The 12170-nt window shown below is 43.1% G+C and overlaps 1 protein-coding gene across 3 annotated transcripts in view; it reads right to left on the minus strand.

Annotated features, from left to right (window-relative positions):
* dock10 (dedicator of cytokinesis 10) overlaps window positions 1–12170 on the minus strand; it is a gene marked incomplete at its 5' end in the record, with an annotated part of 70806 nt that overhangs the window by 20272 nt on the left and 38364 nt on the right. For all 3 annotated transcript variants that reach the window (XM_083984602.1, XM_083984601.1, XM_083984603.1), the window contains 25 exons: window positions 56–139; window positions 379–525; window positions 670–741; window positions 919–1032; window positions 2482–2551; window positions 2842–2960; window positions 3192–3284; window positions 3959–4042; window positions 4212–4333; window positions 4443–4566; window positions 4656–4748; window positions 4880–4945; window positions 5668–5855; window positions 5978–6057; window positions 6169–6291; window positions 6386–6468; window positions 7051–7173; window positions 7299–7547; window positions 7801–7959; window positions 8473–8556; window positions 9160–9245; window positions 10219–10405; window positions 11177–11311; window positions 11618–11764; window positions 12068–12140. In XM_083984602.1, coding sequence (XP_083840728.1) covers window positions 56–139; window positions 379–525; window positions 670–741; window positions 919–1032; window positions 2482–2551; window positions 2842–2960; window positions 3192–3284; window positions 3959–4042; window positions 4212–4333; window positions 4443–4566; window positions 4656–4748; window positions 4880–4945; window positions 5668–5855; window positions 5978–6057; window positions 6169–6291; window positions 6386–6468; window positions 7051–7173; window positions 7299–7547; window positions 7801–7959; window positions 8473–8556; window positions 9160–9245; window positions 10219–10405; window positions 11177–11311; window positions 11618–11764; window positions 12068–12140 — 2905 coding nt within the window. The remainder of the gene's footprint in view (window positions 1–55; window positions 140–378; window positions 526–669; window positions 742–918; window positions 1033–2481; window positions 2552–2841; window positions 2961–3191; window positions 3285–3958; window positions 4043–4211; window positions 4334–4442; window positions 4567–4655; window positions 4749–4879; window positions 4946–5667; window positions 5856–5977; window positions 6058–6168; window positions 6292–6385; window positions 6469–7050; window positions 7174–7298; window positions 7548–7800; window positions 7960–8472; window positions 8557–9159; window positions 9246–10218; window positions 10406–11176; window positions 11312–11617; window positions 11765–12067; window positions 12141–12170) is intronic.

Raw genomic sequence — 12170 nt, forward strand, 5'->3', positions numbered from 1 at the left:
GCCAATTTGCCAAAATGTTGAAGTATCTCTTTAAAGTGCGTGCATTGTGTTTTACCTTGCTGTCAGTGGCAGTGATCATGTTTATGTAGTTGCTAATCAGTTTGAACGTGAAGCCTCTGTCCATCAGAGTGAAGCAACGCTGCAGAGAGACAATTCAGAGATCAGACCCAGAAACAGTTACTCGATGAGACGGAGAGACAGATGATTTAATACAGATGGAGAAATCAATAGATATCAACTGTAAGGCGGTTTGCATTGATCCACACGAGCGCATAAACTTGTGAGTGTTCTTTACAATGTACTCAAACTTCACCCGATAAATTGCCTCTTTAAATGAGTTTCCCTTCGTCGTGTAATTTAAATCCTTCCTCCTCTCACCTTGACAAAAGCTGCCACGGCCAAGTTGGCACTGCGCGTCTCCTCTGCCAGATCTTTGTTTTTCCAGAAGATGTGCTCGGACACCGTCTCCACCAGCGTCTCCACGCGGCTCAGGTAGGACGAGGGGAAACGCTGGGGTCTGGGAAGCTGTGGGGAGAAACAATCAGCCATAGAGAATGTGGTTATACCGAGGCAAGGGAACGTTACTGGACCATGAATAACAAATGGTTAAGAAAAGATGATGTTTTCAGGGATGGGAGACTTGAAAAGACTAGAGACATGTCACCTTACCTTTAACTTGTCAGAGTCAACCAGTTGCTGCGCCATGGACTTGACAATCAACTCAAAGAAGAACCAGGAGAACTGAAATGAGGAGAGGTCAAAGCAAATGAGAATAGGCACAACTTTTATGGTTTGGTAAATTTGCACTTATTGGGTAAAATCTGTTATGGAAGGATAGCGATGGTTTTGCCAAAGCTAATGGAGATCTAAATAAATGAAATGAAATGTTATGGAATGGAGCACAGATTCATGACAAACCTTCAGGACGTTTCTGACTGCTGCCTGCTCGTTGCTCTTAAGGTCAAAGGTCATCCCCTTAGCCAGCTCCTCGTGGGCCGTCCTGAAGCCGTGGGCCTCTGACTTGAACACATACTGCACACAGAGAGGAGAGAGGGGTCAGCTGCTTATGGCTGTTACATGGTAGGGCGGCAAATAACAATTATTTTCATGATTAACTGATTTTTTTTAATGTATTTTGTTCATGTTTTGAATTCATTGGAAAGCAGCAGTAGAGAGAAAACAGAAAATGAGGGAACGACATCTCAGACACGGGTGTGAAACGTTTCTGTTAACTATTTTGATAAACAACCAATAATTTAAGTCCATTTTCAAACAAAAATGTTCCCCAAAAATTGTGAAAACAAGATATTCAACCCTAAAATGCTGTAATTAGCTTCTCACTGTCTTTGGACGTTTCATACTCATGAGTCATTAGTATCCGCTGATTAATCAAAAAAAATATCATTATGTCGATGATGAAAATAATGATCAGTCCCAGGTCTAGTCTGAACCCCTATAAGCCGCCAGTATGTGCCAAATGTGCTGATTAGATTCCGGGATGAATTAATTTAACAGCCTGGTCTATGAAATGTTAAAATGAAAATCGGTGACTTAAAATGTCTTGTTGTATCGAGCCAACAGTTCAATCAGAAATAAATACTTAACAGATAATAAAAAAATATATTGTAATTAATTTTCTGTTAAACCAATTCAGCTCTCACAATATTCAGAAACACTGTAGATACATGAACAGAAACATACTATACAAATATTTTCATGACAGTATAAAATATGATACAAAATGACTGCATACCACTCTATTCAAGCTACAGTGGACAGACCCCACCCCCTCCACTGAGCACACACTCATGCGCACACACATACACATACACACAGTCAGCAGTTTAAATTGGGCAGCACTACTACTGAACATCATGCCAATCTGTTACCATGGCAACCCCCGATCCATTAGCTCTGCTAGTCCTCCCCTCTTTACCTCCCACCATTCGTCTCTCTGCCTCTGCCTCTTGAAGCGCTGCAGTTTTCCTTCCCTGTAGCCAACATGAAACAGGTCTTGTGGTTTTTTCTCCTGCTCTCTCCTCTAATTCTCCCTCTGATTTCTGTCTCCCTAAACAAACATGTCTTGTGTTTCTGATTAAGCCAGCTCAATGTCCTAGTTTGCCTCCTACTCAATCACCCTTTCTTCTTCTTCTTCTGTTTCTTTCTCTCCTCCTCTCCTTCCTTCTGTGTGTGTGTGTGTGTGTGTGTGTGTGTGTGTGTGTGTGTGTGTGTGTTTGCACAGTGTTCTGGGCACGTGGCCCTAACCACACTCCTGCTGGCCCAAACACACACAAATACACACATGCAAACACATAAAGCCCCCTTTTCTGTTTTGTTTTTTTTGTTTTTTTTGCACAGATTAAATTGCCTGTGCAGAGATTTCATTCCTTCGTAGAAAAACAACAACTTTCAAAATTATTATATGATGTTTGTGAGCTCACACACACACACGCACTTAACTACTTTTCTTTGTCACAGTACCTTGATGTAGGAGTGCAGATAGTGATCCAGGTTTTCTTCGTGGCACTTGGCAACAATGTGGACCAGCACTCTGCAGAAAACAGGACAAGAAAAACAGAGACTTTTAGTTATGACAGCCTTTGTTCCTAAACAACGACTGGAAACATCTGTCAAACATCGCCTCTCTTCACAAGCGGCTTTATTCTTTATGCCATACTGAATTAATCTCACAATAAAATCATAAAAAATAACTTATTCAAGCAATAAAAAAGGAGATGTTTTCAACACTGTTTATTTTTCTCACTTGCGTGCTGCACCGAATCCACTAACCCCCTCTTTATCAATAGATCTGTTATCGACGTCGACAGTACCGCTTCCTACCTGGTGGTGGCAGTAGTGACCTCGTCGTTGTCATTCTGAGTCAGAACCTTGAACAGCTGGTTGAAGAGCACTGGCAGGAATCGGATGATCACTGGGATTCTCTCCATGCTGAGGAGACCCTGGAGGAGGGTGGAAAAGAAGTGTAGGAGGAAACGGAGGAGGAGGAGGAGGAGGAGGAGGGGAATGAGAAGGGTGGAAAGAAATATATATAAAAAACATAAATCATACAGAAGCAGAAAACAAAATGATGTTTGGCATCCTGGTGCACAGATTAGACATGCAGGTCCTGCTTTTTGTCTCAGTCACAATAAAATAACAAGTGAGGAGATTCAGTTTTTTTTTTGTCTGACCTTCAAGCAGTTGAGGAAGTTGGAGGTAGGAGGTATCGAGAGGTCCAGCTCTCTCTTCTGGCACTGCTGGAAGAATCGGTTCAGGTGGGGGTCCTGGCACACAGAGAAGAATCCATGAAAAATCTGAAATAACACTTAGTGGAGCGGTTCCCCTTTTCTTTTAGGTGACAGTTAATCCTGAAATGTGAACTTCATCACTTCACTATGCGAGTCAAATCTTCTTGAGTGAATGTTTCAGTGTCAGCCTGAACTGAAACCGTTTTCAGGAGCACAGAAAACAACTGCCAAGCTCATCGTAAATACATTTAACAAAACTATTGTGACTATTGTGATCAATGCAACTTGGCGTCCATCCACATTTATTCTTGGTGGAAGTAAACAGAACCATCCGCTCAGGTGGACACGCCAATATTTTCCTCTTGGTTTAAAAAGGGTTAGTTGCACCATAAAACTAGTATAAAGAAAGATTTTCTATCATTTTTTACATCTCTTACTGTATATTTCTATGTATTTATTCATGTTTTCTTTTAAGTATCTGACTGTATAAGCATGTTTTGGCCAGTACTTGATCTCTCCAATCTATAAATTTACTCGCTGGCTTTTGTTACAAGTTCCAAGTGAAAATAAGACGCAGACTGATCTAATTTACAACCCACCGACCAACCAAGAGTTTGTTGTGGAGCACTTTAAACATCCACTGCTTGCAAACTGTTATTATATGTCCACACAACTTATTTATAAGACCTAACCCTCTGCAGGTCACTTACCTGAGTGTAAACTGTGGAGACGACGTTGGTTGACACTTTGTAGATAGCTTTTCCTCCGTCCACCCATTTCACATCTGCTCCACTCTGTAGGAAGAGAAGCGACAGCATGAGCTTAAGGCCTGGAAAAACCAACTGATCAAATCATGTGATGCTTCAAATCCCTCATTTATTAACTATTATTCAGCAGCATTACAAGACTGTATTTATACCCCATATAAATGAGGCGATTCTTTTCATTCCTTCTCCCTCTCACCTTTGTGTTGCTGGCCTCCTTGATGGCCAGGTAACCAGGTGGCAGGTTACAGGAGACGGGGATGTTGAACTCCTGAGATGACAGGCGGCCTTCTTTGAGCAGAGGGAGCCAAGAGTACCCCACTAGAAAACAACACACACGTACACAACACAAAGAGCATTGAATAGTGGAACAGACTCAACACGACATAAAATTGCAATACAATACATGTTCTCCTTAATCCTGGCTCACCTGGGGTCTCCAAGGCCTCTTTCCTCTTGGAGTTTGTCTTGGCGTTGATGTCACAGGTGACGTGGTAAAAGGAGAAAAGAAGATGGTGCTTTTCATGAAGTTGGTTAGGAAGCTCGATCTTCACCTGGGGACACAAAAGCATGTAACGGATTACATTATGATCCACCTCCAGGCGCTGTCATCTGAGACCCGTTCACTGACATCCGTCCTCACCTCGTCGTAGAAGTCGGGGTTCTGAGAGTGATGTAAGACTGTGGAGCATGCTGCCGTGGTAAAGACTGGGCCTCCTGCCTTGCCGTAGATGCACTGCAAAAAAAAAACAGCAAAAAAAAAAGGGGCCACAACTAAGTCAGTTTCCCATGATATAAGTGGAGAAAATGGAGTCATATAAAAGCCCATTAAGGTCCCATCAGCATGTTTTTTGGAAAACACTCTACCTTTAAAGGTTTGGCAACTTCTTCGTCCGAGCTGCGGAACTCCACATACACGGCGATGTTACGAGCCTGTGAACAAGAGGAGCATTGTAATGTGGAGAATTGCCCTTTTACCAAATAAAAAGAACAACACCGAACAATAAAAGTACATGAAGTATGTAAAAAGAAACACATGAGGTACGCTGTGTTTCTAAAGTTGTAAAGCTTGAACCTTAACTCAGGCTTCTCTTAAAGGGATAGTTCAACATTTTGGCAAATTGGCCCATTGCCATAATCCCTATAGTGTTAGGAGTAGGTTCGTTACCTTTAATTGTCGGTGCAAGCTATTTTTAGATTGGCAGAGCAGAGCAGCGAGCTGCTCAGAGCTACGCTACAGAGACTAATGGAATTTCTTGGTTCCATAGGCAAATGCAGAGACTGCTTGCTGAAAAACTGCCCCCAACGTGCAACGTGCATCAGCGGTTTTGGATGAATTTAACTTGAAAACAACTCCGTCTCATAACGTTCCGTTATTATCTCATAGCGTGATGAATGTGCAGGTCACAACTTGTCCACAAGAGCGTTTTGGAGTTGTTGGATTGTGTATTTGATGAGTTTGATGAGGGAAACCAAGAAATCCCATTAGCCTCCATAGCATAGCTCTGAGCAGCTCGCGGCTCTGCTCCGCCGTTCTAAAAACAGCTTGCACCGACAATTAAATGTAACGAACCTACTCCTAAAACTATAGGGATTATGTCAATGGCCCAATTTGCCAAAATGTTGAACTATCTCTTTAAACTTTATTGTGATACCTTGGCGAAGCTCTTCTGGCTGTCGTATTTGAGGTGTTTGGGGTAGATGTAGATGTGGTTCCTGTAGACACGGTGCGGCTGCGTGAACTTGGTGGTGTCCTGGACGAACTCCTCCACCTCCACCGTCGGCTGGTGTTTGCTCAGCTCCTCGAAGGGCTTCACCGGAACATAGGAGGACGTCACGCAGTCTGAAAGCACAGAGGAGGAAGGGTTTTAAATGAGTGAAAAAAGAAACACGTAGAGGGGAAGAAGGAGGCAGATACAGTAGAGAGTGTGTGTGTGTGAATTAACAAAGACAAAACAAACATACTAGGATGCTCCATTGGAACGTAGTCGACTGCGATGTCCAGAGCGCCCGGTATGGTCTGCAGCTTGCTGGTCTTCTCAGCTCTGCACACACAAAGATTACAGTTTAAATGACGCAAGAACTCTTCGTCATGTCTCCGAGAAATCTACAGTTCGTGACCTACTTGAGTGGTGAAGCCCACAGTATGCCCCTACCTCCGAAACTCTGCCACCAGCTTTATCAGGTCATCTGTACATATCTTGTTGCTCTCCTGTTTGAAGAGAGGCGAGAAACGCGCCTCTCGGTCCAGTGCCCCGTGGTTGTCCTTAAACACCGACCTATAATAAGTAGAAAAACACACAGAGTGAGAAATGGACGATAACAGGAGATTAAACTCTTTAGAAAACTCAGTCTCCAACCAGCGGCACTGACCTGACAGACCAGGCAAACGGCATTCGGTACTTTCCCAGTTTACTGCAAAACTGTTTGTTGGATTTCAAAATCTTCTGAACGGTCTGTGGGAGACAAAGGTGGACGGAGGGAAACGTTAGCGCGTCACAGTGCGGGTATTCTTATGCAGCGTGATGCGACTTTCTGCTAATTCGAGCCGAGCCAGACGGAGCGACTGCCTAAATCAGAGAGGTTGTTTAATAAAGTAATTCTGGCAGCAGGTTGAGTATCTGGTGATTCACTTAGCCATTTAAACAAGAACCACATGGAGCGCTGCCAGTGGGGGAAGCCAGGAAATGTCTTGGATGGGCTCTCGGAAAAACCTAATTTCTAAACTATCCGTCCCAACTGGCATTCTGTCATGAAGATAAACTCTAGCCTTACAGGAAAACCATTTTGCAAATGTCATGCATTATACTGTTTGACTAGATTAAGCCATTTCCCTTTTACAATAAACACCCAAGGAGCATGTTTCGCGAGGCCATTTTTCCCCCCCGGGCTCGCTCTAACAGATAAGACGATGTAAAAAGGTTTGAGCTCTGTGATGTCGCTTCAAGACAGAAAATAAATCCAGCAGAGATGTGATAGTATTAAGCAATGTAAATACTGACTTTGACCAAGACATGAAATATAAATGACTTTCTGACCTTGCTGGAGTCGGTATTCTTGATATATGGTTCTGTGCCACAGGCAATATTTCCCATCAGCACCTTTTCCACTCTTGCTACCATCACAATGTCAGTGTGGGGGTTGGTCACTGAGAAGATGGCCTGTGTGGACGGCGTTAGAGAGACATGATACAGTTACCGAAATGTAGACAGTTGAGGGAAAAGCACTTTTTTTTTTCCCCCTTTGATTGATCCAGCTCACTGCAGGAGGAGTTACATCTTTCTACCTGTTTGGGGAAACACAGCCAATGCTCCAGGTCCATGCTGAGGTAACAGTCTCCTGGCTTCTTCTCAGCAGGAGAGCACAGGCCGTTTTCCTGACCTCCGGCCCCGGCCCCCGGACCGCCCGTCCCGTTGGTGCAGCCTCCCAGCATCTGGCGCACGGCCTCGTGGTTGAGGTCTATGTGGAAGTCCGCCGACACCTTTCTCCCCTCTCGTACATCCAGCAGAGCCAGCGACACAAAGAAGGGTTCAATCTAGTGGAGGAGATTTTTTAGCTCAGTCATTTTCTGCACATTAACGCTTGCTTTAAATAATCCTGAATTGCCAAAACATTAAGAACATCTCATTATTTCCTTTCCCTCAAGCTTTTGCTGCATAATTACAAAGCCTGTTCTTGTATCTTACATGCAGTATATATCAATTTATTCTTTCACATTACTTATTTCAAGGAAAACACTGAAGCAGGTTTGATTAATTCTAAGTTTTAAGATTAATTCTATTCCTCACATTAGTGACTGGTTCAGTTTCAGTCTCGTTGATGCAGCTCTGCAGCATGAGGTTGAGCGACCGGCAGGTTATCATAAACCTTCTGCCCAGCTTCTCCTCAAACGGACGAACTGAGGTGTTTTCAGACGAGGAGTATTCAGCCCGTGGGCTCCTCAGAACCTGTGGTTGGTGAGGCACAGTGTGTTACTTGCAGGTATACAAACGTCACAATGTATAATACATAAGTGGTAAAAGGTAAAACTACAGTACAGAACATTAAAGGGATAGTTCAACATTTTGGCAAATTGGCCCATTGCCATAATCCTATCATAGCAGTACGTTCATTACCTTTAATTGTCGGTGCAAGCTATTTTTAGAACGGTGGAGCAGAGTCGTGAGCTGCTCAGAGCTATGCCATGGAGGCTCATGGGATTTCTTGGTTTCCCTCATCAAACTCATCAAATACACAATCCAACAACTCCAAAACGCTCTTGTGGACAAGTTGTAACCTGCACATTCAAAGTCTCAGCATTTGCCTCGAAAACAACTCCATCTTGTAACGTATCTTAATGAACCTACTCCTAAAACTATAGGGATTATGGCAATGGGCCAAATTACCAAAATGTTGAACTATCCCTTCAAAAAAATGCAGAAATACACTCTGACATGTGTAATCTGACCCCTCATACTTACAGGAGTGTCGGGGTCGAGAGAGAACAGATTCAGCCGCTCTTCTCTTCTGGCAGAGCGAATTCCCTCATCCGTCTCTGAGATATACTACGACAGGACAGATGAAGAGAAACACAGAAGGAGACAGAACAACTCAATGCAAATAACAAATCAGTAAAGTCACCGAGGTATTGTGTGTGTTCAAGTTTACACGTTTTCTAGCACTGGACTGGAAGTCCAAGGTGGCCTGTGGAGTTTTCTGATTAATCAAAGACACTTACAGTGTGTTTATACTCAGCGTTTCTCACCAAACCGCGTGTTGTGTGCATCTTTGAGGCTTATAAAATGACAACAAATGCATTTCTCTCCTCATAAAACATTTACAAAGCTGACTCTGGGGATAGGCAGCGATGTCTGTGTTCATGTTTACTCTGACTAGCCGCCCGATGCTCACACTTGCTTTTTCGCTGAAGCGTTGCACTTTGCAAGTGTGAGAACAACAAGAGCGTCTGTCAGTCATTTCCAACATTCTCATGCTCATTCAATTACAACGTAAGATACAAACAAAGCTGGATACCACCGGCGCTGATCAAAACCTCCACAGGATACCTTTGAAAATACACACACACACACACACACAGATGTGTTGTGCCGGTGCGTGCATTCAGCACAATAATAATGCTCGTTTGAGTTTTGAAAGTGTAGTCGAACCTTTGCTAGCTCTGGATTGATGCCGTTCTCTGTTGTGTCTTCGTTCTCCTGCAAACAGCAGTCACTCAGCGACAGGTCAAACACATCTGGAGAGAGAAAACAAACACAATCAGGACCCCGGGGAGCAACTCCTGTTCATGAGCGATTGGCCGTCATCACCCACTGGATGGGAAAGTTTATCCAAGCAGTTCATTCTCCCTATAGGTTAAAAAAGCCATATAACATTTTCTAAAATAGGTTCAGCTGTACACTAAATACACACTGAGCCGAAGGCCTGTGGACACATATCCATCCCCGGGATAAAATATGTCTCCATTTGTGGTCTTTATGGATAATAAGGCAGGCGAGACTTCTGCAGCAACGTGCCAGGAGGGCAGTTCTTCCCAAAGGCCACGCTGAACAAAATGGCTCATTACTGGTAGGTCACCACACGCTCTACAGCTTGATTTAGAGGCATGCTAACAGACCACAAAGCCATGACGACTGAGCCTATTACATCACCGGGTTCAATTCTCGAAGCTCTTGTCTGTGCGTGTTGTGTTACAGGCAGAAAGCCCCCGTGTAGGAGCTCTCTCACAGAGCTGGAACATGAGGTGGAGTTTTTACAAAAGAAAAAAAATTTTAAAAAAGAAAAAGAAAGTTTTTTAACGACAAAGCCTGATGCATTAAATCAGGGTGGAGTCGCTGCTTGGTGTCAGGATTCATTTCCTGATGGTGATTGGGCCTCACCCAGCAAGAAACTCCCTCATTAAGGTCATGGCAAGGTGGCAGATATTATTTAGTCAGAGGAAGCCAGGCAGAAAGGACAAGGTTAGGTTTTTCGCTGACACCAAGTATAAAATCATTCCTCTCTTAAGGGCATGATTTATACACATGTCGGAATTATGCAAAAATTTCCTCCTCGTCTCTCTTTAAATACCCCCTCTCTGTTCTAAATTACCGTTTGTGCTTCCATCTCCCCTTGCTCTTTCCAACTATTTTTCCGTCCCTTCCTTCTACATCCATCATAGGTGAAAACTCTGCGTATTCCCAAATGCGAGAAACAGATACCGGTCTCACCCTGCCGATGGTCAGTGAGGTCCAGGCTCTTGCGGTCTGGAGCCGGCCCGTCGTGGGGACTGATCTGTAAGATGCGGGTCAGTGTGCTAATCCATTCCTCCATGTCCTGTTCGCTCTCCGCGGCCAGCACGAAGTACGTAACCTCGTTCATCTTCAGCTCAAAGGCGTGTTTCCTGAGGCGGTTGTTCTTTGAGGAGAATGAAGAGGATAACATGGTTACTAAACAAAAGTGGAATTTGGCTCGGTTTCTGGAAAACTTTACAAGGTTTCCTCCACACAGGATCCCAGTGCCTTCATACTGAAAAACAAACTAATTTAGTTAAGTGTCAGGATGGCTAACGAATCAAGTAATCTCTTCTAAAAGTATCCTAAGTCACGAAAAGCCAACAACTTCTGCTACAATTCAATGGTAGTTTGGAGTAAATGTCAAAATGATGTACAGTTGTATTCATAAACCCATGTGAGTACTTGTAAACAGGACTGTTTCTATACTGTATAGTGATTGATGCATTTGAGAATGATAAAGGTAATTAATTAAAAGGTCACAATCCTTCAGCTGCAACATGCAATTCATTGTTCAGGTTTAAAATGCAACAAAGCAAACTTAACAATCTCCCATAAACAAAATATTATACTTGTTCAGTTCAAGTGAAATTCACTTCTTTTCACTTTCTCTTGCTTCTTGGCTTTGTTTAGAAAGGGATACTCTGATGAAACTCTATGCAAATACACAAGCTAAGATTAGACAGATGTGGTGCAATGGAATTGAGAGTGCAGATGTTTTTACTTTAATTGCTACTTCTTTTTGTATCCAACAGCTTCATGTTTTGGAGGGAATGGAGCCTAAAAATCCACCTTGTATCACTCTAAATATGCAAGTCATTTTACCCATAAGATATTGTACATCACTCAATTGTACATGAGTCATTGTGTTTATGTGAATGCATTAAAAACTCACCTGCACCACACCGGTGCATGAGTCAAGGAAGATGCAGCCTTTGGGTTCCTTAGAAATCTTCTCATCTTTGTAGAAGTTCATGATGTAGGAGTTGTCTGTCAGCTGGGTGAGCTGGAAATACCTCCTCTTGAATGACTGCAGAGATAGAGATAAAGTTTAATCATGATGATCTGGCTTCAGAACAAAGTCACATGCAGATAATTATGGTAATTTTATGTTAAAATGGTCCAAAGTTGCAAAAAAAAAAAGAAAGAAAGATTGTTCTTCAATTAACTTTATGGTGCTTTGAGAATGATCTTTGAACCACAGACATTAGTAATAATTAGTGATAATAAGCTGTAATTTTACAGATTCAGAGAGCGAGGTCAAACATCTTCAGGTGAAAACAGGGGGAGATCTACGGATGAGGGCGACACAGCAAAACATCTGACATGTCCTCACCCGAACAGTGATGCTATTGTTGACAGTGCTGTTGAAGTTCCCTTTGTAGAGCCAGCCGGACCGAAACACACCGATCCCTCCTCCTCCTCCTCCACCACCGCCACCTCCTCCCCCTCCTCCCTTGGACGAGGACAGGGAGGTGGTGTCCTGTAAAACACGATCAGTTCTGATACATTAGCTTCCCATCCCATCTATCCCCCTACATACACCAGAGAGCAGATGATCAATGGAGAGAAGGAGCCTTTCTAGACCTCTTCTCTCTCATGATGGTTATTTGTCAGTCAAATTATGCCCATAAACAATGTCCCATTGACTTGTAATGAGATAACTGCTCTGGCAAAGTATATTTTAACAACTATAAACTAATTTAAACATTAGGGCCCAGGATGTATCCAGTGTGTAATGCATTCACTCCAAAATGCATCCGTCAAAACGACGGTCATTACTGACCTCATCCTTGTCGACGTCCTCGTAGTCAATCTCGAAAGAATGGGATGGCAGCTTCTCTGCTTTGTACAGTTTCCTGCGAAGGAGAGGAGAAAGAAAAGACAGA

This window comes from Trachurus trachurus, assembly GCF_905171665.1.
Source record: "Trachurus trachurus genome assembly, chromosome: 13".
Taxonomy (NCBI): domain Eukaryota; kingdom Metazoa; phylum Chordata; class Actinopteri; order Carangiformes; family Carangidae; genus Trachurus; species Trachurus trachurus.